The sequence below is a fragment of the Dendrobates tinctorius genome, unplaced genomic scaffold (genome assembly GCF_039654945.1).
Source record: "Dendrobates tinctorius isolate UK_male_01 unplaced genomic scaffold, ASM3965494v1 ptg000292l, whole genome shotgun sequence".
Classification (NCBI taxonomy): domain Eukaryota; kingdom Metazoa; phylum Chordata; class Amphibia; order Anura; family Dendrobatidae; genus Dendrobates; species Dendrobates tinctorius.
This window is the reverse complement of record NW_027361959.1, coordinates 7,182,698-7,208,812: the sequence shown is the minus strand read 5'-3', so window position 1 is coordinate 7,208,812 and position 26,115 is coordinate 7,182,698. Positions and strand designations below refer to the sequence as shown.

At 44.6% G+C, this 26,115-nt stretch overlaps 1 protein-coding gene across 16 annotated transcripts in view; it reads left to right on the top strand.

Moving 5' to 3' along the window:
- CAMK2G (calcium/calmodulin dependent protein kinase II gamma) overlaps positions 1 to 26,115 on the top strand; it is a 301,123-nt gene that overhangs the window by 166,893 nt on the left and 108,115 nt on the right. For all 16 annotated transcript variants that reach the window (XM_073560061.1, XM_073560057.1, XM_073560059.1 and 13 more), the window contains exon 4: positions 23,641 to 23,695. In XM_073560061.1, coding sequence (XP_073416162.1) covers positions 23,641 to 23,695 — 55 coding nt within the window. The remainder of the gene's footprint in view (positions 1 to 23,640; positions 23,696 to 26,115) is intronic.

Below are 26,115 nucleotides of genomic sequence, written 5' to 3'. Positions count from 1 at the left end.
CTTAGGGGTGATCTTATTACAATGTATAAATATATGCAGGGACAATACCAAGACCTTTCTAATGATCTTTTTACTCTTAGACCTGTGACGGGGACAAGGGGGGCATCCTCTACGTCTGGAGGAAAGAAGGTTTAAGCATACTCACAGACGCGGATTCTTTACTGTAAGAGCAGAGAGACTATGGAACTCTGCCATATGATGTCGTAATGAGTGATTCCCTACTAAAATTTAAGAAGGGACTGGATGCCTTTCTTGAAAAGTATAATATTACAGGGTATATACACTAGTTTCCTTAATATTGCGTTGATCCAGGGAGCTAGTCTGATTGCCGTATGTGGAGTCGGGAAGGAATTTTTTCCCCAATGTGAAGCTTACTGTTTGCCACATGGTTTTCTTGCCTTCCTCTGGATCAACATGTTAGGGCAGGTTAGGATTAGGATATGGGTTGAACCAGATGGACTTAAAGTCTTCCTTCAACCTTAATAACTATGTTACTATGATACTATGAGCTGAGGAAGGTTTAGTTGAAGGGAAACACTTGAGGATACACTGTATATTGATACGCTGGCTATGCATACAGACATAATATATATTAGCTGAGAGCATTGAGTAGGGTTAGTAAACATGACAGACTTATATAATTTCTGGAATAAACCATCTATAATACCATTGGCTGAGTCACTGTCTCTTTTCTGCTGTCTCTTAGGTGACATTCATAGGCTATATTAACTAGTGTTAGTCAGTAACAGCTGTAACGCTGTGGGATTACTTTATTAATGTCCATAGAAAAAAAATTACTTTGGCAATGTCATGGGTTTTATTTTGCCCTTCAATTATAATCTGTACTTGTAGATCGTAAACATGACAACATTTGTATTTTTTTTTGTGTGCGTTTTGTTGATGAGCCCGTGGAGCTCTTGTACAGCTTTGTGTAAAGGTGTAAGGCTAAGTTCACACTGGACGCTTTTGCTGCATTTTTTATTGCGTTTTTTTATGCTCATTTTCTGCTGTGTTTTACAGTACCGGCTATCTCGATGAGATTTCAGAAATATCATGCACACAGCTTGGTTAAATTCCCACTGTGACTTGTATTCCAACGCTCCACAGCTTCGTGCCATTCAGGAAGATGGGACTTAACTGTTAGACAAAGATTGCTGCTACTAAAGGGGGTTTTACACTAAGCGATATCGCTAGCAATATCGTTAAAACGTCACTGGTCGCTATGTGTTATACTTACCAGCGACCGGCTCCCCCGCTGTCCATCGCTGATCGCGCGAGAATGTCCGGCTCCATTTCTCGTCGGGCGCTTCCTGCTGAGACTTCCTGCTGTGTGAGACGAGCGACGCGTGGAGGCGGGCGGGAGGACGTTAGGATCGCTGTGTGTGAAAGGTGAGTATCGTGCGCTGCGTCGCTGCTGCATCGCTGTGAGATCTTTCTGTATGAAAGCTCACTAGCGATCATTTAGCGATGCACCAGTGATCCTGACCGGGTCGGATCGCTGGTGCATCGCTAAATGTAAAAGGGCCTTAAAAGTGGAGCTGTGAATCAATAAATGGGGTGCAACTTGGAATAAAGCTCTGTTTCCTAGAGAACTGCTGTTCATTGGGGCTTCTGATAGTCATAGCCACACAGATTTATTATTATTGGATTATTTTACTGGGAATCGGTCATCAGATTTTGCTAGCTATTCTGATAGCACCATTTGGAGAGATGACTAGTGATGTGTTAGTTACTGGGCTGTTTGATGTAGTTTTCATATAATCACTGTTTTATCAGCAGGAGATTATCACTAGAGGACTAGTAAACCTGCGACCATGTAACCCAACTACACACCCACCACTGATTAGCAGTTTTCTGTCTATGCACAGGGTACACAGAAAGCTGACAATCAGGGAAGAGGGTGAAGTTATATAGTTCTATCTTATGCCAACATAACAGCATTGTTTGGTACAAGAATATTGATTTACTTGTTTATAGGAGAGGCCAACAATATCAAATTGGTGAGAGTGTGACACCTGGCACCCCTGCCGATCAGCCGATGCTGGTGATGGCTAGATGTGATTAGTTGCAGAACTGCACAGCTCTGTCAGCTACACGGTGACTGCAGCCGAGTACGGCACATCCACTCCTAATCCAATGAATAGCATAAGAGTGGATGTGCCAGTACTGTGTTGAAGGCCAGGCTGCACGACCGCTCCTCCTATACGTGTTATTTTTTACTGCTGTGCCTGTTCATAGTTGTCACTATTAAAAGGAATTTTCTCATTTAAAGGGAACCTGTCAGCAGGATTGTGCTCAGTAACCTACAGACAGTGACAGGTGGGCGCCGTTATAATGATTAATATGATATCATGGTTGATGAAATCCGTCTTGTGGTTGTTAAATCTTAATTTTCAGTTTTGAGTTAATGATATGCCCGTGCATCGGGGCGGCCTGTGGGGGTCTTCATGTGGTGCTCGGATTAGCTATTCATAATGCAGTCGGTGTGTCTGTCTGTCGGTGTGTCTGTCTGTCGGTGTGTCTGTCTGTCGGTGTGCCTGTGTCTGTCGGTGTGCCTGTGTCTGTCGGTGTGCCTGTGTCTGTCGGTGTGCCTGTGTCTGTCGGTGTGCCTGTGTCTGTCGGTGTGCCTGTGTCTGTCGGTGTGCCTGTGTCTGTCGGTGTGCCTGTGTCTGTCGGTGTGCCTGTGTCTGTCGGTGTGCCTGTGTCTGTCGGTGTGCCTGTGTCTGTCGGTGTGCCTGTGTCTGTCGGTGTGCCTGTGTCTGTCGGTGTGCCTGTGTCTGTCGGTGTGCCTGTGTCTGTCGGTGTGCCTGTGTCTGTCGGTGTGCCTGTGTCTGTCGGTGTGCCTGTGTCTGTCGGTGTGCCTGTGTCTGTCGGTGTGCCTGTGTCTGTCGGTGTGCCTGTGTCTGTCGGTGTGCCTGTGTCTGTCGGTGTGCCTGTGTCTGTCGGTGTGCCTGTGTCTGTCGGTGTGCCTGTGTCTGTCGGTGTGCCTGTGTCTGTCGGTGTGCCTGTGTCTGTCGGTGTGCCTGTGTCTGTCGGTGTGCCTGTGTCTGTCGGTGTGCCTGTGTCTGTCGGTGTGCCTGTGTCTGTCGGTGTGCCTGTGTCTGTCGGTGTGCCTGTGTCTGTCGGTGTGCCTGTGTCTGTCGGTGTGCCTGTGTCTGTCGGTGTGCCTGTGTCTGTCGGTGTGCCTGTGTCTGTCGGTGTGCCTGTGTCTGTCGGTGTGCCTGTGTCTGTCGGTGTGCCTGTGTCTGTCGGTGTGCCTGTGTCTGTCGGTGTGCCTGTGTCTGTCGGTGTGCCTGTGTCTGTCGGTGTGCCTGTGTCTGTCGGTGTGCCTGTGTCTGTCGGTGTGCCTGTGTCTGTCGGTGTGCCTGTGTCTGTCGGTGTGCCTGTGTCTGTCGGTGTGCCTGTGTCTGTCGGTGTGCCTGTGTCTGTCGGTGTGCCTGTGTCTGTCGGTGTGCCTGTGTCTGTCGGTGTGCCTGTGTCTGTCGGTGTGCCTGTGTCTGTCGGTGTGCCTGTGTCTGTCGGTGTGCCTGTGTCTGTCGGTGTGCCTGTGTCTGTCGGTGTGCCTGTGTCTGTCGGTGTGCCTGTGTCTGTCGGTGTGCCTGTGTCTGTCTGTGTGCCTGTGTCTGTCTGTGTGCCTGTGTCTGTCTGTGTGCCTGTGTCTGTCTGTGTGCCTGTGTCTGTCTGTGTGCCTGTGTCTGTCTGTGTGCCTGTGTCTGTCTGTGTGCCTGTGTCTGTCTGTGTGCCTGTGTCTGTCTGTGTGCCTGTGTCTGTCTGTGTGCCTGTGTCTGTCTGTGTGCCTGTGTCTGTGTGTGTGTCTGTGTCTGTGTGTGTGTCTGTGTGTCTGTGAGTCTGTCTGTCTGTGTGTGTGTCTGTGTGTGTGTGGTCTGTGTGTGTCTCCTGGAGCTAAAGCTTGTGGAGGGGTGTTTGTGCTGATGTGGTTTCGGACACCTCTGAGCACACTTGATGCTACTTATGCTGTATCACTGAGGCTGATATAATTATGGTGCCGTTGATCTGTAATTACACGTGCGCATACGTTAAGTAACAATTATTTGGTAATTCATTATCTCTGCTGCTATGATCCGTTACCCTTCAGTTGGCAAATTATCACAAATAAAAAAAGCAATGATTCAACATTATGTAAAGTTGTGGAAAAATCCAGTGAACTAAGATTTTGAATAGAAAAGTAGCATCTAGTAATGTAGAACTGGGATCAGAATACACCATTATAAGCTGTCTACCTAAGGCTACTTTTACACATGCCTGGTTTTTTGCGGGCCGTATTGCCGTGATTTTTGCTGTACCATTGATTTAAATGGAGGCCGTGTCCGTGAGCCGTGAAAAATTATCGATAAGCTCGATAGTTTTTCGCGGCCGTATATACGACCCTCACGGCCATACGGCACACGGTGCTCCGATGTATTTTTGCGGGCCGTTTTTGTGGCCCCATAGAAATCTATGCAAAAACAGCCCTCAAAAACACGGCAAGTGTAAAAGTAGCCGAAGATATTCGATAATTTTATATTTTGTAAATCTTGCCATATACATCAGTTGGAGGCAAGAAAAAAAACTAAACCGAATGTATCAGAAAATTACCTAGTGTAAATCATGTTCTTGCGATGTGTATCATTGGTTTTTCTTGCAAACTGTATTAGAAAAAAATAGAAATCTTGCAATTTTCACACTGATCACTGGGATTAGTGTAGATTTTTTTTTTTTTTTTTTTTTTTTTTAATTATTATTCCAGAAGTCTATTTTCATCACAAGCAGTTTTATAATGACTGCTAACTTCTCTATACACGATTGAGAACACAGGGTCCAATCCACCACTCACAATAGGCAATGTCACAGCTGATCTTGTATAATGACCTTTACACACTCTAGGGATATGTTCACACGCTGCGTTTTTGCATCATAATTTTGATTCTTTTTTTTAATGCAAATTTTCAACTGCGTTTTACAGTACCCCACCAGAGGTGTACGAGACTTCAGAAATCTCGTGCACACAGCTTAGTTTTTTTTGTCTTCCATATTTTGTGCAAAACTTTTGGGCTTTGCAGAATAGAGCAGGTAACTTATTTCAGCACTTTTCACCCATTGAAAGCAATAGGTGATGCAAAAAACGCTGCAAAAACGCAGGTATCAGTTTTTGCTTCTTTTTATGTGCCAACACCTGATTAAGTAGAATCAAATTTTTTTTTTTATGCACTAAACTTTTATCAGCATGCACAATAGACAAATGTACCCTGACAAAAACGCAGCAAAAAAACAGGCAAAACCTGCTTTTTTTTTTTTAGGCAGTTTTTCTTTTAACTGCTAAGAGTGCATGTTTTGCTTTGAGAAGTAACAATCAAGAAAATCGCAACTTGTGAACATGGCCTTAATTGATGGTTCAGTACAAAAGATAGGGAGCAAGTCATTCATTATTACTGGCAACGTACATGTGGATTTCTATATATAAATATCTAAACTTCCTTCAGACGTCAGTTTCTTTCATCAGTGATTTTCAAAAGCTTCATCAATTTTTCGTCAGTGACATCAGAGTTCCATCAGAGTTTGGTCATAATTTCACTAGTTTTTCTCTGATGCAAAAAAAGTCTGAAAAACGGACAGCACGTGGATGGCTTCTGACCACTGTCGTCCTCCTTTTTTTTTTTTTTCTCTCCCCCCCCCCCCCCCCCACGGACCCCCAGATTTGCATTGCTGATTCTTCTGGACCCTAAGATCAATATCGTACATGTCTCTGTGATTTTGCTTAGATCACTCGGTCCAAGGGAAATATCTGACATGTGAAAAGGCCATAGACTTATCAGAGGTACGAATGAAAAACACTCCTAGGAGAAAAACTGATGTCTGAACGAGGCTGAGGTAGCAGCTTAGCTCTTTGCCACTTATTATGTGTAGACTCTGTTGTTTTATTATTAGATCAGATAGACAGGGTGGGCAGCAGTGTGAGCAGCCTCGTCTTACATCAGCACCCTGGTATCTCCAGTATTAGATCAAATATTCAGGGTGATGGTAGTGTGAGCATCCTCTTCTTAAATCCGCTCCCCTGGTATCTCTAGGATTGGATCTGATAGAGGTGCTGCTGTAAGAAGATTCTGCTCACACTGCTGTGACCTGGGTATAGCTTGACGTTACATGGTATAGGTTATTTCCATGTCATAGCTGCGGAGCTTCCTACTGCACATACTCGTAGGAACTTCTCCTATTAACATTCTAGTGCAGGTTTATCTTAGTACAAAAAGGTGGCCATGTTTTAATATAGTATCAAGCTTGTCCTTGCCATATTGATGAGCTCTTTATTACATGGCCCCAACAATATTTTTTTCTATCCTGAAGTTCTGAAGATCACTCTGTTGGCAAAGAACGTAGAGTTTGAATTTATTATTTTAACATTGTCAAATTTGTTTTTTAATTTCAAGTTCTTAATTAAATTATTGGGTCTCATTGGGCCCTTGAGCAGCTGTTAAAATATTCCAAAGGAACCTGTGAACAGCAGGGCTGAGATAGACTGTTCCCTTCAGGAGCCAGTTTGGAAAGCACATTAGCATGTTGGGAGGTAGTTAGCTCTGTCACAAACTTGAAGGCAGAAAGTATCGAGGTTTTGCCATATAGAATAGCATCTGACTAGCAAATAGACTTGTCAATCAGATGCAAAAACAACCACAAACATTATACTCAATCACATTGTGTTCGGGTTAGTATGGGATTTTGGACACAACGTCAAGAGGTTGCTGTCACGTATGTGCTTAAATGCAGCTCTCAAAGATTAACAGTAACCTTTAAGGCTATGTGCCCACGTTGCAGAAAAGCTGCAGAATTGTCTGCAGCATTTCCGCAACTCCCCGCCGCGGGTAAAACGCATGCGGAATTCGCATGCGTTTTCCCGCAAAATTCAAGCGTTATGCAAGCGTTTTTTGCTTGCAGAATGCTAGCGCTTTTTCAAGCGATTTTGAAGCATCGCTTGGAAAAGTGATTGACAGGTTGGTCACACTTGTCAAGCATAGAGCTTGACAAGTGTCACCAACTGCCTATGCAGCATCAATAGTAAAAGATAGAATGTTAAAAATAATAATAATAGAAAAAAAATATGGATATACTCACCTTTTGTCGGCTTCCGATCTCCTCAGTGGCGCTCCCAGTCTGTTCCGTTCCCAGGCGTGCTTTGCGAGAATGACCTGTGATGATGTAGCTGTCACGCGACCGCGACGTCGCAAAGGTCATTTTGTCGCAAAGCACCGCTGGGGACCGGGAGGACTCCGGGGGCCGACAGAGGGTAAGTATATCCCTATTTTTTATTTTATTTCTATTTTTAGCAGGATTATGGTACTCAGGGCATGGAGGTGAGTCTCCTCTCCTCTAAACCCTGAGTACTATCCGCACATGAAATGCTCACTATACGCATGTTGGGCATAAAAACATGCGTAAAGTGAGCGTTTCAATGCAATCCTATGGCAGCGGAATCTCCGCGATTCCGCAAAATTAATGGGCATTCTGCGGATTTTTCCCCAATGCGATTCCGCAGCGCAAATATCTGCAGCATTGGCACAGCAACATAGGATTGCATGGGATGCGTTTTTAAGCATCTCCGCGGCGGCCTTGCCACTGCAGAAACGCTTAAAAAACCCAACGTGGGCACTAGGGTTACCGCAAAAAATCGATGTCGGAATTTTGTCCGTCTGGACCCCACAAAACGATTCCCCTTTCCAGATATTGAGAGAGCCAAAATTTGAGCTCGATCAAACGACGTTAACCCGTGCCGCTCGTCGCTCAAAGTTTGAAAAAATCCAAATTGAGGTATTTTAAGATTTAGGTATTTTGCATAGTCTGTTAGACTATAAAGAATGTGACAACAACGTTGCAGAAATAGCCCTGACCAAATTTTCGAACCATTTGTAGTATTTGAATGCAGAGTTGGTGGGATTATCGTTTTTGATCCCACCATTACAGACAATGAAAAGTTGTTAATGGCTAATAAATTGCTCAGTAGCACAGATGAACCATCAGAGCACGCTAGGGTTGTAAATCCAAAAGTTAGGAAAGAAAAATTAAAAGAGGTAGGAAGTAACCGACTTTAACGACCTTCTGACAAAAGATGAAGAACAAAAGCAATATGTCCTGCAAGTTGTAAGCAAATGCCGAGCATTATATTCTGACGTTTCAAAAACTACTTTAACAAAAGCTCTAGAATAGATTAGATAACTATGTAAAATTATCAACTCATGTAGGTTAGCGTGCTCTGATGGTTCATCTGTGCTACTGAGCAATTTATTAGCCATTAACAACTTTTCATTGTCTGTAATGGTGGGATCAAAAAACGATAATCCCACCAACTCTGCATTCAAATACCACAAATGGTTCGAAAATTTGGTCAGGGCTTTTCTGCAATGTTGCTGTCACATTCTTTATAGTCTAACAGACTATGCAAAATACCTAAATCTTAAAATACCGCAATTTGGATTTTTTCAAACTTTGAGCGACGAGCGGCACGGGTTAACGTCGTTTGATCGAGCTCAAATTTTGGCTCTCTCAATATCTGGAAAGGGGAATCGTTTTGTGGGGTCCAGACGAACAAGATTCTGACATTTTTTCCCCCCCATATGAGATCCGGTCACCCTAGTGGGCACACAGCCTTTGGGGTTAGCCCTGATCGCTGCTTTTCAAGTTGGATTTTGGCTATATAAAATAGCTGGCATTCCGTGTAAGGAGCAGACTCTGTTCCTTTAGCCCACTCCATACAGAGGCACATGACATAGGACATACCAGGACAAATATGCTACTGCAAATCTGCACCAAATTCCGCACCCAAATTCCGTGTGTTATATACTGCAACGGCTGACATTCGCAATACAAGTCTGTTAACGTGCGAAAATTTCTACAGTGTGTACATGAACTTTTCGAGTTCTCTAATTTTCTCACACTGTATTACACTACAGGATTTCCGTACACAAATTTGCGTACATAGACTACACCGGTTGCACACCGCACGCATCGGGTGCACACCACACAACCATTTTTTTGTGTTTGCCAAATTTCACAGTTTTAACTGTCTGGCAACTTGAATGAATATTGATCTCCTCCAGAGTAGTAATATTCACCCACGATGCTGTAACAGCTGGAGAGCCACAAGCAGAATGGATGGATCCGTAAACCTGTTTGTTTCCAGTTGAATTTTTGCTCCCAAAATCTGGATGAGACCTCGCTGTGACAATATTTTGCTGGGTGGTACCCAACTGGATGAGACCGCTAAGTGATCTTGTGACATACGCAGTAAAGCCGGCCAAGATTATCAGGTTGTTAGAAAATCTCGTGGGTTTCAGAGATGAGAAACAGAGATGAGAGCCAAGATTAAACGCCGTGCATTTCAGATGTCCTCGTTTTTCTATTTCTTTTCTCGAATATTTGTCATTTTGCCCTGACTGTTACTTATTGTCTAATGGCTTTTGAGTCTTCCGCTGTAGAGCCCGATAAGCTTCTATCCTCTCCTAATTAGAGCAGGGCTGGATACTGGAGTAAATCAATTAATCTCTACGTCAGAGCTGTAATCTCCAGGCCTTGCGGTTTGGATGTATATCACCCAGCAGTCCTCCTTCATCCAAAGAGATGTTTAAGTCCCTGACTCAGTGAAGCAGATGGGTGAACAGAGCAAAGAAAATGTTTCCGATCACAAGCGCAGTGTAGCTCTCCAATGATGGGGGTCGATGTAAAAACTAAATCGCACATGCAGTACTTGTCTGTGTATGGATACATGTGTCTATAGCAATAAATATACTAATCTATACATACATAATTGTACAAGACAACATATACAATGTCATCATTTTGTATGGTGTTTGATTAGATGACAGTATATTTTCATTAATTTATATGGTATGTGTACACTTTGGTTTTTAGTGGACAAAATTCTGCTGCAAATCCTGAAAGTGTTGGCTGGAAAAATGCTGCTCAAATTTTCTATGTGTTTGTACATGCATTTTTTAAAATTTGAGCGCTGCAGTGTGCGGGAGAATCCGGGAAGATAACGGTCAGCCAAAAAATGGTTGGACCGATTGTCCAGCACCTATCTAAAGTTTATGGGGGGGCTTGAAAGGATTGTCCTACAGAGAGCGCACTCACAGGGACACACGTGGCCATTTTTGTTTAGCCCATATAGTCGTACATCGTAGATGCCAAACAAGAAATCACTATTTAATGCAGGATCAGAAAAACATGGCTGCCGCCTTCTATAAACGTTGGCAATGGTTTTGATGGGATTGCAGATCACCTGCATACACGTGAGTGGAGCTGAGCTGCAATACCAGACACAGCCTATGGCCAGGGGTGGTGCTGTTCCTGAAATAAAAAATCAGCGTATGTTTTTCACAAGTCTTTGGGGTAAAGTTCACACTCTGGTCTTTCCATATTCATGTCAGTGAAGACTCGCTGGTCATTCATTCAGTCTTTTGAGCATCTTTTAACTCCTTCAGGTTTCTGAAGATGCCAAGCGGTTAAAGGAAGCGACCCGATCCTTCCCACAGGGTTCCGTTCCGAAGATACTTTGCAATACAAGTTAATGGAAGGCTGAAAAGAAGCCCAGATGACGCCTGGGTGTGTTTTCAATTGTTTTTTCAGCATTCCTGCATTAGGAATAAACAGAAAGAGGAATGGAGTAAAAAAAATTTTAAAAAATATACGTTAAATGAATGTGAATGTCAGTCAATATATAGGATGCCCGAAAAACACTAGATAACACACTCAGAAATCCGGTCATAGGGCAAAAGCGGCAAAATAATGCTTAGGAAGTGGCTAAAAAAAATGCAAAAAGAGATGTTCCAGGTGTACAAAACGCTAGAGGAAAGGAGCGAAGCAGCGGGTGTTTTTTTTCACACTGCCCGAGTGACCATTTGAGGAAAATGATAGCGTCCCCTATGCTCTTCTGTATTTCGGATGAGACTCGTCTATTAAAAATCGAGTCATTTGCATTGCATGCGATTTCTATTGATAGATTGCCATTATTAACATGTGAAAATCTGTATTTGGTCTTCTAAATCTTATTACACACGGATGTCCCACAAATGACAAACGGGTAACGCTGCGAATGAAAATGGTTTATTTTTCCTGTTTGCATCGGATGATTTTTTCATAAGCTCATCTGGACCGGGCCTTATTCGGCAGCTTATGTGCCCACTGAGCATGCGCCCTGCCCGGAGTACGTGTGACCTGGAAATGTGAGGGATTTACATGACTTCTAGAAGGAAAATTGCCTGAGATCTAATGTGCCCATTCCACTAACTGCACCTAGACGCGGCTGCCATTCATATTTCATTTTTTTTTCTTATGGATGGCAAAAATAGATGAAAATGGGATCAAGTGCTTTGATGAAGAATTTTTATTTTATTTTTCCCCCATTTACAAAAAAACCAGCAGAGTCCTGATACCCTAGGCTATGTTAACATGTTGCGTTTTTGCTATGTTTTTTTCTGCAGGCAAATCCTGCACTCTTGGCAGTAAAAAAAAGCTGCTTACAAAAAGCATTATTTGCTGCATTTTTTTGCTGCATATTTTATTTGCTGTTTTTTATCTGCTAGATTTGTCTCACGTTGATAGAGTTTAGTGTATAAAAGATATGATGCAACTTCCTAGGGTTTTTGCACCAAAAACGCAGAAAAACCTGATCTCTGCATTTTTTTGCTGCTTTTTTTCACTTATTGCTTTCTATGGGTGAAAAAATGGTGCAAAAATGCTGAAAGAAGGGACATGCTGTAGTTTTCCAATTCGTAGCTTCAAGGGAACATGTTTTTAAGTAAAAGAGCCACCTTGTGCAGCACTAATGCTGCATTCTGTCAAGGTGGCTCTTTTATTTAGCGTCCCTTCCACCTCCAAAATAATTGTTTTTAAAATTGGTCAGACATACCTGAAGTTTGACCGGGGGGCAGGTCTTTCCCCCTGGACACAGACGCCTCACATACGTCAGTCATGTCCTCCTTCAGTCTTTGCTCCGCCTCCTCAGTGTTCATTTCAAATTCTGGCGCCTGCGCTGTACTATGTTTTCTAAGGCCGGCGCAGTTAGCGCTGCCCTTGCTCTGACATCACATCATATCCTTCCTATCGCGCCTGCGTGGATGCGCGGCCAGAGATTCCGCCCCGCAGTCTCTTCTGATTTATTCACACTGCGGGGCGGGATCTTTGGCCGCGCAGGCGCGATAGGAAGGATATGATGTGATGTCGGCACGGGCAGCGCTAAATGCGCATGCCTAAGAAAATATAGTCCAGCACAGGCACCAGAATGTGCAATGGAGGCGGAGCAAAGACTGAAGGAGGACATGACTGACATGTCCAGGGGGGAAAGACCTGCCCCCGGTCAAACTTCAGGTATGTCTGACCAATTTTAAAAACGCTTATTTCTGTGGTGGAAGGGACGCTAAATAAAAGAGCCACCTTGACAGAATGCAGCATTAGTGCTGCACAAGGTGGCTCTTTTACTTAAAAACACCTGTGGGGGGGGGGGGGGTGACAGGTTCCCTTTAAGTATTTGGTCAGTATTTCACAACAGTATTTGTAATCCAAAGCCACAAGATGAACAATCAGAGGAAAAGTATAATAGAAACACGTCACCACTTCTGGATTCTCCTTCTCTCCTGATTTTGGCTGACATATGCTGATGTGAAATATGGACCAAATACTGATCGTGTGAACGTGGCCTCACTGCTCGCTGTGCACAAGGTTCAGTGACGGTGTACCATGAGGCATGTCTGTCTACTCGCTTCTATGGGACTGATGGCCCAACGTAGTCCCGCAGAAGAGGAAGGAGCAGAGGTCATGGATGTCTACTACCACTGCATTCACAAAGGGTGCTTGGTGCTCCCATTCTCATTATCCCAGCTGTTGGACCCGCGGTGATCATACCTAGGCTCAGTCGTGTCTTTTGGGGACTTTGTTACACCAAGCATGCAAGAAAGATTCAGCAAGATAATTGTTCCATTGCTCGAAGATCATGGCGATATATGGTGTTGTCACACCCATATCATATACTGGGCCGGTCTGTTTCTACCCTCATTCCTTATTCCTGTTATTATCCAGCACTAATAAAGCCGTACACACTAAATCATGGTAGGAATATTCTATTTTTGCGTTTTGTCTTTTGTGGCTGAAGGGTTTTTATTGCTGCCTCTGAGGATGGCTGTCGGGAATATAAGCCGATAAGTGCATCATAGGTGTCCTGTAATGGGGGCACACGGACACAGATCTGGGGATACTCTGTGATTCCAGGTAATTTTTGGACAGATGGCAGAGGCAGCTTCATTTACTAAGAAGCTAGAACCTGCGCCCTACACCCCACCAGTTGTTCATGCAGTTTACACGACTTCATGCGGGAGCAGCAGATGAGATTTCCCGACTCCTGTTCTTCTCCCTGTGGTTTAGTGATGCGGCTTTAGACATGGCCAATGAGACATCGTGTTGGAGGAAGCCAGCGTATCTAATTTAATGACCCGCGCTCATGGCTATTGAAGAGCTCTACTAGATTTCACTGTAGAATGATTTTGGATCATACAGTGGTCGAGAATTTGTGCGATGCTTGTTGCTACGACAACAGCTATTAGTTCAAAAAGTATTGACTGTTGTCATGGCAACAGAGGTCCCATTCTCACTGGCCCTAAGCAGATTGATTTGGCGATATAACAAACTACAAAGCGGTCTCTATTTTCAATCATGGCAGTAATTTGCTTTGTGTTGGTCATGTAATGCATTTCAGATGACAAACCCATTTAGTTTTTTTGGATTGGTAAATGAACTCTTGACTTTCTTTGCCTCAAATCAGCTTGAATCTCTTATTTAAAGGAAAAACTAGTGTGCTTTTTCATATTCCGTAAGTGCACGGAAATCCAGTCTTCTTTCTTCTGAACTACAGACTATAGTGTTTCCCACTATGTTTATTAAGGGCAAATAGATTGAGGTATTTGTGAATTTATAGACAAATGATTGAAGGCAATCTGTCATTAGATTTTTGGTATGTAATCTGAGAGCTGCATGATGTAGGGACAGAGACCCTGATTCCAGCGATGTCACTGGGCGGCGTGGTGCAGTTTTGATAGAATCCCTGTTTTCTCTGCTGTAGATGTAGCAGTGGTCAGAATGCTGAGCTGTGTATAACCCCGCCACACCCCTGATTGGCAGATCCCTGTGCACGTTTTCAGCAAGCTTTCAATTACTGGTGCACATGAGAACTAGTCCTGTAGTGACAATCTCATGCTGATAAAACACTAATTGCATTGAAGCCACAGCAAGCTGCTGAGCAAGTGACATCCCTGGAATCAGGCACTCTGCCCCTACATCATGCTGCCCTCAAAATCATAAAAACCCGAAGCTAGATTCCCTTTGAACATAAAATAGTCATACAAAGTCATGGATCTGGGCTCTTTCATTTGTTTAATTTTCATAGGAATAAAATGTATCTGTTAGAATATTTTTATAGTGTGAAAAGAACAAGGGTAGCTGGGAGAAACCCGCATAGGGAAAACATGATTTGTGCATTTGTTCGTGATTGGACTCAAACCCATTATTGCGGTTCTGAGAGGCAATAACACTGAACCACAGTGCCTTGGCCCGTCTCTGTAGTACTAACTAGCAATGAGTGAGCGTGCTTGGACATCGTGTTATCGTCGGCATTCTCGATTAATATGTTTAAGTCCCTGCGGCTGCAGGTTTCTGTTTGTTAGGCCATCCCCACATGTGTTGTGGCTGTCGAACATCTCCAAAAGATGCGGGAGCGGGGACTCGAACATATTAACAGAGCACGCCCGAGATACTCTGATATCACTCGAGCATGCTCAGATAACACAATGTCCGAGCACACTCGCTCACCACTAGTATGAACAGATTTTTAAAGCACCTTGAGCACATTGAGAAGAAACTATGCAACATAGATTGTGAACACAATTTTTGAAAACTTTTTGTGGAGCAATTAAAGAGCCTATACTTAATTTTGTAAAGTAAATTCTGAATGTTAAAATATTTAAGGAACATTAGATAAAGTTGGAAAGGTGTCACTTTCTAGCTCACCATTCTGGATGATATTTTAACATTTGATATGGAATAAAAGTGATATTTTACCAGCAGCTGGAAAGCCTCTTTATCTTTTCTCTCCCAATTTACATGAATGGTCGGATCGTGCTTTCCATGCATACTGGGCTCCAACCATTGGTGAACTGGAATAATCCATTTTTACAGATTCCTTTTCAGGTCATGTTCCGTCACGTGAAAATATATGTGTGTGTGTGTGTGTGTGTATATATATATATACATACATACATACATACATACATACATACATACATACATACATATAATTTTAATAGAAATCTGCTCCTTTTATAGAAGCCGAAGGGATGGGAAAAAAGCACTAAAATTTTGCCGCTTTTTTAAACACACAGTGGGCATGAACTTTCATGATATCATTCATTTTTCTTGAACTGTTAAACACACCAGGTTTTCTGCATGCAAATATGCAGTGGAAAAAGTGCAGTGTTCACTCTACGTGGGAACGTGACCTAATCTACAGCCCTCAACACTGTCAACCAGTCATCGAGTTTCAGATAGTAGGATAAATGTACTGCATAAAAATGAGAAAAATAAATGAAAAAGGGAACACATTTTAGAATTAATTTAACAGGTTCACAAATACAGACGGATATACATACACTATGCGTCTGCAAAAACCATCCAACCACGTCAAGGTGACCTAAATATGGCTGGTCCCCATCTTCCATATTTAGATGCCACAAGTGTGTCAAATGTGTATATGGCATATCCTCAAAGGAGTAGTACCAAGTTTGGATGTTATCCTTATTCCTGCTGCCAGGAACCCCAACAATCCTGAGAGCCATATTTCTGAAAACCCTTTGTGAATGGGAGTGTTGGTCGATCGTGCACACTGCCGCTCCAGCCATTCTTAATGGAGTGTTGAAGACCAGATGAACGCTTAAACACTTTACTCAGCTATCTTTGGCACGCCCATGAGAATGACTGGGTCAGCAGGGCGCGTGATGGACCACCACTCTTTTCACACTGGGCTCTGGAGAATCCCAGTTCTTGGATTAAATGGGGGGGTCCCATTGGTCATACCTCCAGCGATCAGGAAGTTATCCCATACCGTAAGGGTGGGGGATAACTTATAATCTTGGTACAACCCCTTTATTTCAGTGACTGCTTCTTGTATAGTCAACAGCAATCTGATCCAATTTCTGTAAAATGAGTGTTAGACAAAGTAGGTGATGCCTTCCCAACTAGGTAATTATCTCTCTTTAGCAACTTATTAGCTGCTCTAATTGTTGATTACACCTTTTGGGTGACAACCATCAATAAAGGATGGCATGCTAAATAGCTACTAAGTACTAGAGAGCTCTAATACTCTCATCACCGGGGAGTTGTTACATGTAATAGCCTCACAACTCCACGGTCTTCTAAGAAATAATTGCCTTTCAGTTCTGTAGGTGCCACTCACACTTTCCTTTCATAAGATATGTAACTTCTCAGAACCTAGATGCAATGTAGACTGTGGAGTATGCTGCTTTAGACCGACTTCATTTTGTGGTTTTAATTATAAGGTTTTTCTTATTGGTCCAGCCTTAGGATATGGCGAAAAAAAAATTTGGCAACTTATCACAAACTCTTCAAATGGTTAGGATTTTGAGGACACTGGTTGGTCCCTATGCTCCAGAAATTGAATAAAAAGATCCAAGTAGATGTACCAACTATCTAGATACCCTCATGTAACCAAAGTAAGGTGCATTCGGAAGAACTCAATTATTGGAAAATATTCTGGACAGAGGCGCTGCAGTGCCCACCTCCATTGCCCAGCCGAGAGTCCGTGAGCCGCACAGCATTGTGGTGACTGGTGTACACCATCTCCCCAAAACACAGGGTCTATGAGTCACACAGCATTGTGGTGACTGGTGTACACCATCTCCCCAAAACACAGGGTCCGTGAGTCACACAGCATTGTGGTGACTGGTGTACACCATCTCCCCAAAACACAGGGTCCGTGAATCACACAGCATTGTGGGTACTGGTGTACACCATCTCCCCAAATCACAGGGTCCGTGAATCACACAGCATTGTGGTTACTGGTGTACACCATCTCCCCAAAACACAGGGTCCATGAGAGTCACACAACATTGTGGTGACTGGTGTACACCATCTCCCCAAAACACAGGGTCCGTGAGTCACACAGCATTGTGGTTACTGGTGTACACCATCTCCCCAAAACACAGGGTCCGTAAGTCACACAGCATTGTGGTGACTGGTGTACACCATCTCCCCAAAACACAGGGTCCGTGAGCCGCACAGCATTGTGGTTACTGGTGTACACCATCTCCCCAAAACACAGGGTCCATGAGAGTCACAAAACATTGTGGTGACTGGTGTACACCATCTCCCCAAAACACAGGGTCCGTGAGTCACACAGCATTGTGGTTACTGGTGTACACCATCTCCCCAAAACACAGGGTCCGTGAATCACACAGCATTGTGGTTACTGGTGTACACCATCTCCCCAAAACACAGGGTCCATGAGAGTCACACAACATTGTTAGTGACTGGTGTACACCATCTCCCCAAAACACAGGGTCCGTGAGTCACACAGCATTGTGGTTACTGGTGTACACCATCTCCCCAAAACACAGGGTCCGTAAGTCACACAGCATTGTGGTGACTGGTGTACACCATCTCCCCAAAACACAGGGTCCGTGAGCCGCACAGTATTGTGGTGACTGGTGTACACCATCTCACCAAAACACAGGGTCCATGAGTCACACAGCATTGTGGTGACTGGTGTACACCATCTCCCCAAAACACAGGGTCTGTGAGTCACACAGCATTGTGGTGACTGGTGTACACCATCTCCCCAAAACACAGGGTCCATGAATCACACAGCATTGTGGTGACTGGTGTACACCATCTCCCCAAAACACAGGGTCCGTGAATCACACAGCATTGTGGTTACTGGTGTACACCATCTCCCCAAAACACAGGGTCCATGAGAGTCACACAACATTGTGGTGACTGGTGTACACCATCTCCCCAAAACACAGGGTCCGTGAGTCACACAGCATTGTGGTTACTGGTGTACGCCATCTCCCCAAAACACAGGGTCCGTAAGTCACACAGCATTGTGGTGACTGGTGTACACCATCTCCCCAATACACAGGGTCCGTGAGCCGCACAGCATTGTGGTGACTGGTGTACACCATCTCCCCAAAACACAGGGTCCGTGAGTCGCACAGCATTGTGGTTACTGCTGTACACCATCTCCCCAAAACACAGGGTCCGTGAGTCACACAGCATTGTGGTGACTGGTGTACACCATCTCCCCAAAACACAGGGTCCGTGAGTCACACAGCATTATGGTGACTGGTGTACACCATCTCCCCAAAACACAGGGTCCGTGAGCCGCACAGCATTGTGGTGACTGGTGTACACCATCTCACCAAAACACAGGGTCCGTAAGTCACACAGCATTGTGGTGACTGGTGTACACCATCTCCTCAAAACACAGGGTCCGTGAGTCACACAGCATTGTGGTTACTGGTGTACACCATCTCCCCAAAACACAGGGTCCGTGAGTCACACAGCATTGTGGTGACTGGTGTACACCATCTCCCCAAAACACAGGGTCCGTGAGTCACACAGCATTGTGGTTACTGGTGTACACCATCTCCCCAAAACACAGGGTCCGTGAGTCACACAGCATTGTGGTGACTGGTGTACACCATCTCCCCAAAACACAGGGTCCGTGAGTCACACAGCATTGTGGTGACTGGTGTACACCATCTCCCCAAAACACAGGGTCCGTGAGTCACACAGCATTGTGGTGACTGGTGTACACCATCTCCCCAAAACACAGGGTCCGTGAGTCACACAGCATTGTGGTGACTGGTGTACACCATCTCCCCAAAACACAGGGTCCGTGAGTCACACAGCATTGTGGTGACTGGTGTACACCATCTCCCCAAAACACAGGGTCCGTGAGTCACACAGCATTGTGGTGACTGGTGTACACCATCTCCCCAAAACACAGGGTCCGTGAGTCACACAGCATTGTGGTGACTGGTGTACAACATCTCCCCACAACACAGGGTCCGTGAGTCACACAGCATTGTGGTTACTGGTGTACACCATCTCCCCAAAACGCAGGGTCCGTGAGCCGCATAGCATTGCTGTGACTGGTGTACACCATCTCCCCAAAACACAGGGTCCGTGAGCCGCATAGCATTGCTGTGACTGGTGTACACCATCTCCCCAAAACACAGGGTCCGTGAGTTACACAGCATTGTGGTGACTGGTGTATACCATCTCCCCAAAACACAGGGTCCGTGAGTCACACAGCATTGTGGTGACTGGTGTACACCATCTCCCCAAAACACAGGGTCCGTGAGCCGCGTAGCATTGCTGTGACTGGTGTACACCATCTCCCTACCACGTGCATTTTTGCTGTTGCGTTAAGCATTAAAATAGGAATGTAGGACTTCATCGACATGGTAGAGACAAGTCGAATTTACACTGGCTGATAAACTAGATTTCCTGGGAATGCTCGTTTCCGAATTATGAGCCTATATACAGACAGCCAATCACCCGAGAAATGAGCAAAACACTCTCTTGTAAAGTGAAATTATTTTTAAGTTTGCTTAAAACTCATCATTCTTGGCAGTAAACCGTCCTGTGTAAACAGCACACGCAGCAGAGAAGATTGATATTCTATTCGCACAGAATGCAGTCAGCCTGCGTAAATGGGCTATTAAAGGTCCGCAATGGGCCAGTGTAAATGCGCCATAGGCCTTTGGGAATGATTCCTCGCAGCCAGCATTGCATTGTGTGATAATAAGCCTCTTTGTGCCATTGTACAGGGTCCGTGGACGTGACACAACATTCATTGTAAACCAGTGGTTTCTAAACTCCTGTCCTTATGGCCTTCCCATCGGATTGTGTTCTCAGATTTCATTTGTATTGCACAGGTGAGAGAAACTGGTATTTTCTTAATGGCAATAATCCCATTATCCGTGCAATACTAAGGAAATCCTCCATACATGATGTGTTGGGGCAGGGCCGTATTTGGCATTAATGCTAACGCCCCCTATTGGTAAGTCAGACAAAGGCCTCATGCAGTAGTCAGTGCACATACAGACTCTATTCATATTTTTCACGGCTACGACAGGTAACCATTATATATCGGTGGTGCTTTGTCATTTATTTATCCAGCTGGGAAAAACACTGACGATAACTGATGGTAAAAACGGACGCGTACTGAAGAGGTGCTCACTTCCAGCCAATACAAAATCCTCGGAAGGTCAAAATTTTATTCAAGTTTAATGCTAAGCAACAAATGCAATTAATTTTTATTGGTAGAAGCCGAATACATTGAGCCGGCATGTGACTGCAAGTATGCAAATCGCATGCATGAGGTCACATGACCACTTTCTTGCATCAGGGATTGGTAATAGCCCGCACCACAAGAGGTCACGATGCAGCAGTTACATACAGTGAAGGCAGACTCTTGTTCCAAGTCTGGACGACCCCTTTAATGTCATTGGCTGTATGTTTGGGCTCGTCGTCCGGCTGCAAAATAAATTTGGAGCCAGACGCCTCCTTGATCATCTTTCTGACTCTGTCTGCATCATTATAGTCAATGGCCCCGTCAGCACATGTCACTGAATGGTGTTTTGCGGGGGTTCAGATCTAAGCCCAGACAGAGCCACTGAACGGATTTACACAGAACAGGCTGTCAGTCCCCCAATGCACGAGCAAAATGTCCGTCGTGAAATTAGTTATAAGCTTACTGTAGAGAGGTTGTCCACTACTTGAAAATTGATGAACTATCCTTAGAGTAGGTCATCAATGTATGATCGATGAGGGTGCAACACCCTGCACCCACATATCTGTTCCTGATGTCATCAGAACTGTCTGTTTAGTTATGGAGCTGCACAGCGCCGTCTACTGTAAAGTGGCCTCTGCCGGGTATTGCACGTCTGCCTCCTGCGCTGTGCAGCTCCATAACTAATCAGATCTGGTCGCCGACACAGAACAGCTGGTCTTACCCCCCACTAATAGGACACTGATGACCTATCCATCAATGTTAAACTGGTGACAACATCTTCAAATATCATTTTTCTCGGAAGTGGATACTCCTGTATAATCGTGCTGCCGAGAACAATCTTATTACACAATATGCGCACAGGTGCAGCATATTAAAGTGGTTTTCTTGGTTTGTCATGTCATACAAATGAACTGAGCGAGGCTGCGCACATCTAGTTGGAATGTTGCCAGACGTTGCAGGTCACATGACAGCCTGCTCTCACCGCCGGTGCCAGAAAATCCTGACAGCGCCCCTTCCACATGACGTGGAGATTCACAAGTCTGCAGTTGCAGGCCGATCGGCTTCATATACCCGGACGGCGGTCGATTACATGTGGCGATTGTTTATTATAAATGCCTCCTTAGATACAAGTACCTTATTGGTTGACACCTTCTTTGGAAATGGTTTCATCCCATTCTTCTTCATCTGGTCCAGACACCATGGTGACTTTGAACACCCACAGCTTGTCTCTTCAGACTTCCCTCTTCTCTGGTCTTCTACAGCATATTCCGACACATTGCCCTTAAAAATGTGTCATTATAATTACGCCTAAACCTCAAATTTACTCCCTGCCCTAAAAGATCCCCCCACACTGTCACCCTTATGATATATGTTCTCCGCAGTGTCCCCCTTATATATACTTTAGCCACCATCCCTCCCGCATTAACTATGGCCACCACACTGGCTTACCTTATGAAAAATAGCCGTCAAACCTTCTCCTCTTAACAACTATACACACTCCAACCTTCACAATGTACCTGCGATATGAACTATGGCCTTCATACCGTTCACATCTTCAGTGTCCCACGCTGCCCTCTCTCCATGCAGTATCCCCTTTTCACACCATACAGCTTCCATAATGTGCCCTCACGCTGCCCCTCATATACTCCTCCCTCCTTACTGTGTCCTCACGCTGTCCTTACTTTTGTATACTGCCTCCCATACTGTGTCCTTACTTTGTATTACTGAGTGAATGCTCCTATTTCCCCTCCCACAGTCCACAGTAAAGGTTTCTTGCGTCTTCAGCTCCACTATGGAGCGCCTTCTTCTTCGTCTTTACCTCCTTTGGGGTGCTCTATCACACACAGCCTGCACCCCCCCATGTACCTCTCTATCTATCACACCCTGCATCGCCATATCTCCCAGCCAATAACCCCACACACCCCACTCAGTCTGCACCCATCTATTTCACTATCTCACGGACCCTGCACCCCTATATCACACACACCCTGCACCCCTCTATCTCACACACCGTGCACGCCCTCGCATTCCTCTATCTCACATTGCCATATCTCACAGCTTATAACCCCACACACCCCACTCAGTCTGCACTCCTGTTTCTCACTAACTCACACACCCTTCACCCATATATCTCACAGCCTGTACCCCCACCACCACTGTCTGCACCCCTCTAATTCACTATCTCATGCACTCTGCACCCCTGTATCCCACACACCCTGCACCCCTCTATCTCACACACCGTGCACACCCTCTCAGTCCTCTATCTCCCGCAACCTGCACCCCCTTGCACCCTCTATCTCACAACGCCGCACATCTGTCAGTCTGGACTACTCTATTTCCCACAAGCCTGTACGACCACACATCCCTCTGTCAGTCTACATCCCCATAGCCCACACAGCCTGCATTCCTCTATCACATACACCCTGCACTCCCCCTGTTCCCTTATTACCACTCACAAGTTTCCCCATCTCCTGCAGCTTAAAGCTGGCGAAACTGTCTGCGCCCCCTCAAGTGACTTCTTCATGACGTCATCGCAGGTCCTGTAACAGTCCGAGGTATTTTCTTTTGTTTAGGTTGGGAGCTGATTAGTGCTCTTCTGCCCTTCTCGCATATCGAATTCCCCCTCCCCCTTAAACGTCGTTTTTTTTCTTCTTGGTCTAGCAAACGAGAAGGCGGTTTAAAACAAAAAAAAATATTTTTTTTTTCCTTTCTCAATGGCGCCGCCCCTTCAACCTGCCGCCCTAGGCCCCTGCCCTCCAGTGCCTAGTGGTTACTGCAACCCTGGTTGGGTGGCGGTGAGGACTGGGGTTTGGGGAACACTCTTGTAGAGCTATTAAATCATTGTGACAATTTTGAGCAGCATACAGATTTCTGGTTATTTTAATTTGCACAGCAATATTTTTTACAATCCTTTTTCTAAGATCCTCTGTTGAACCATACATGTGGTTCCAACGCGTATTTTGTATCTACGCATTGGTCCTTTAATAATAACTTCTAAATAATAATGGGCTCACTGGTGGAAGCTCTGATCATGTGTTACATTTACGTGATGGGATGGAATTGACCTGTAGAATTATAAAGATGCTTTGGATGTGATACACCTATACTACGTAGTGCAGGGGCATCTACAATGTGCCACGAGATGACTGAGATACTCGTGCTGTGTATCAGACGTCTGATAATGGGAGTGTTACATAAATTAGGATGTTACTGCAGTTTGCATGATATAGATTGTATATGCCATGTGTGACTGCTCAAGGGTCTCATTGAGATATTCTTTTTCTCCGCAGTGCGTCTCCATGACAGTATTTCAGAAGAAGGTTTTCACTATCTTGTTTTCGACCTGTAAGTATCGGATCTACTGCTAGGATGCTTCTCCTGTCTCCTTGGTAATCTTGAGCTACATGACGTGTGTGACGAGCAGATTCTGGTGACATATTAATTGCTTTTTTGTTTTTTTTCAGTCTACCGTTTTTATTTCTCATGACTTAACATGACAGATTTTTGTCGACATCGCTGTTGCTTACTTTAGAATCTACAATATGGTCAATTATGTTTTCTCTATAAGAAGTGTCACACCATTCACCCGCAGAGGGGAAAAATGTCTGATGACATCTGTCAGGTTATAGTTCTCTCCCGTATTTATACAACAATTGTTTTATTAGTCCACATTCTATAATGTCGTTACAATCAAAATTGCCATTGCAAATTAAGTTTATTTCAACATCATTGCAGCCCTGCCTTAAAAGGACCAGCTAACATCGTTTCAGTGATTGCTCCATTAACACCGGTGTGGGTGTTGATGAGGACAGGGCTGGAGATCAATCTGTCATGATTAAGTAAGAATGACACCACTGGACACTTTAAAAGGAGGCTGGTGCTTGGCATCATTGTTTCTCTTCTGTTAACCATGGTTATCTCTAAAGAAACACGTGCAGTCATCATTGCACTGCACAAAAATGGCCTAACAGGGAAGAGTATCGCAGCTAGAAAGATTGCACCTCAGTCAACAATCTATCGCATCATCAAGAACTTCAAGGAGAGAGGTTCCCCTGTTGCCATAAAGGCTCCAGGGTGCCCAAGAAAGACCAGCAAGCGCCAGTACCGTCTCTTAAAAGTGTTTCAGCTGCGGGATCGGGCTACCAGCAGTGCAGAGCTTGCTCAGGAATGGCAGCAGGCAGGTGTGAGTGCATCTGCACGCACTGTGAGGTGGAGACTCTTGGAGCAAGGCCTGGTCTCAAGGAGGGCAGCAAAGAAGCCACTTCTCTCCAGAAAAAACATCATGGAAAGACTCATATTCTGCAAGAGGTACAGGGAGTGGACTGCTGAGGACTGGGGTAAAGTCATTTTCTCTGATGAATCCCCTTTTCGATTGTTTGGGACATCTGGAAAACGGCTTATTCGGAGAAGACGAGTTAAGCGCTACCACCAGTCTTGTCTCATGCCAACTGTCAAGCATCCTGAAACCATTCATGTGTGGGGTTGCTTTTCAGCCAAGGGAATGGGCTCTCTCTCAGTCTTGCCTAAAAACACAGCCATGAATAAAGAATGGTACCAGAATGTCCTCCGAGAGTAACTTCTCCCAACTGTCCAAGAGCAGTTTGGCGATCTACAATGCCTTTTTCAACATGATGGAGCACCTTGCCATAAAGCAAAGGTGATAAATAAATGGCTCAGGGAACAAAACATAGAGATTTTGGGACCATGGCCTGGAAACTCCCCAGATCTTAATCCCATTGAGAACTTGTGGTCAATCATCAAGAGACGGGTGGACAAACAAAAACCTTCAAATTCAGACAAAATAAAAGCATTGATTTTGCAAGAATGGACTGCTATCAGTCAGGATTTGATTCAGAAGTTGATTGAGAGCATGCCAGGGAGAATTGCAGAGGTCCTGAAGAAGAAGGGTCAACACTGCAAATATTGACTTGCTGCATTAACTCATTCTAACTGTCAATATAACCTTTTGTTACTCATAATATGATTGCAATTATATTTCTGTATGTGATAAAAACATCTGACAAACACACATAAAAACCAGAGGGCAGCAGATCATGTGAAAATATAATATTTGTGTCATTCTCTAAACTTTTGGCCATGACTGTAAATAAAGCTTCATTGGTGGCATCAGGTGTGCCTGGGATCAAACACATTAATTACTTGCACTGGATAGTGGTTTGATTGCGGTGTTTGAAAGAAACCTATGTCCAAAAAGTTAAAATGAAAATGATTGAAAAAGATAGTTAAGGCCTTGAGTGTTCCTAGAGACAAAGTTGCAAGCAGAGTTCCCCAAGTGCTAAACCACATGAATTGTAAAGCGCTGCGGAATATGTTGGCGCTATATAAAGATTATTATTATAGGGGTTTTCCAGGACTATATATATTTTTTTTTTACTATGGGCCTAAAAACTAACAGGTAGGTAGTTGCTAACTGCTTGTCCTACCCTGCACTGGCTCAGAGTGATCACCCACCACTTCTGCCTGCAGTTCAGCTGCTTCAGTCAACAGTGCAGCTCCTCTTCTTCTTCCTGGCTCCTCTGTTGAAAGGGCATGGAGATGACTGCCCATGTCATGCTGAGTGACAGCTGGCTCCCCACAGTTAGGCAGCAAGGAGCGGGCTGTCAATCATCATGCCCTCTGCAGTCATGCCCCATCAACAGAGCAGAGCAGATATTGATGGGGCATGACTGCAGAGGGCATGATGATTGACAGCCCGCTCCTTGTTTCATAATACTGAAGCCAAATGGAGGGTCTGCCCTGCAGAA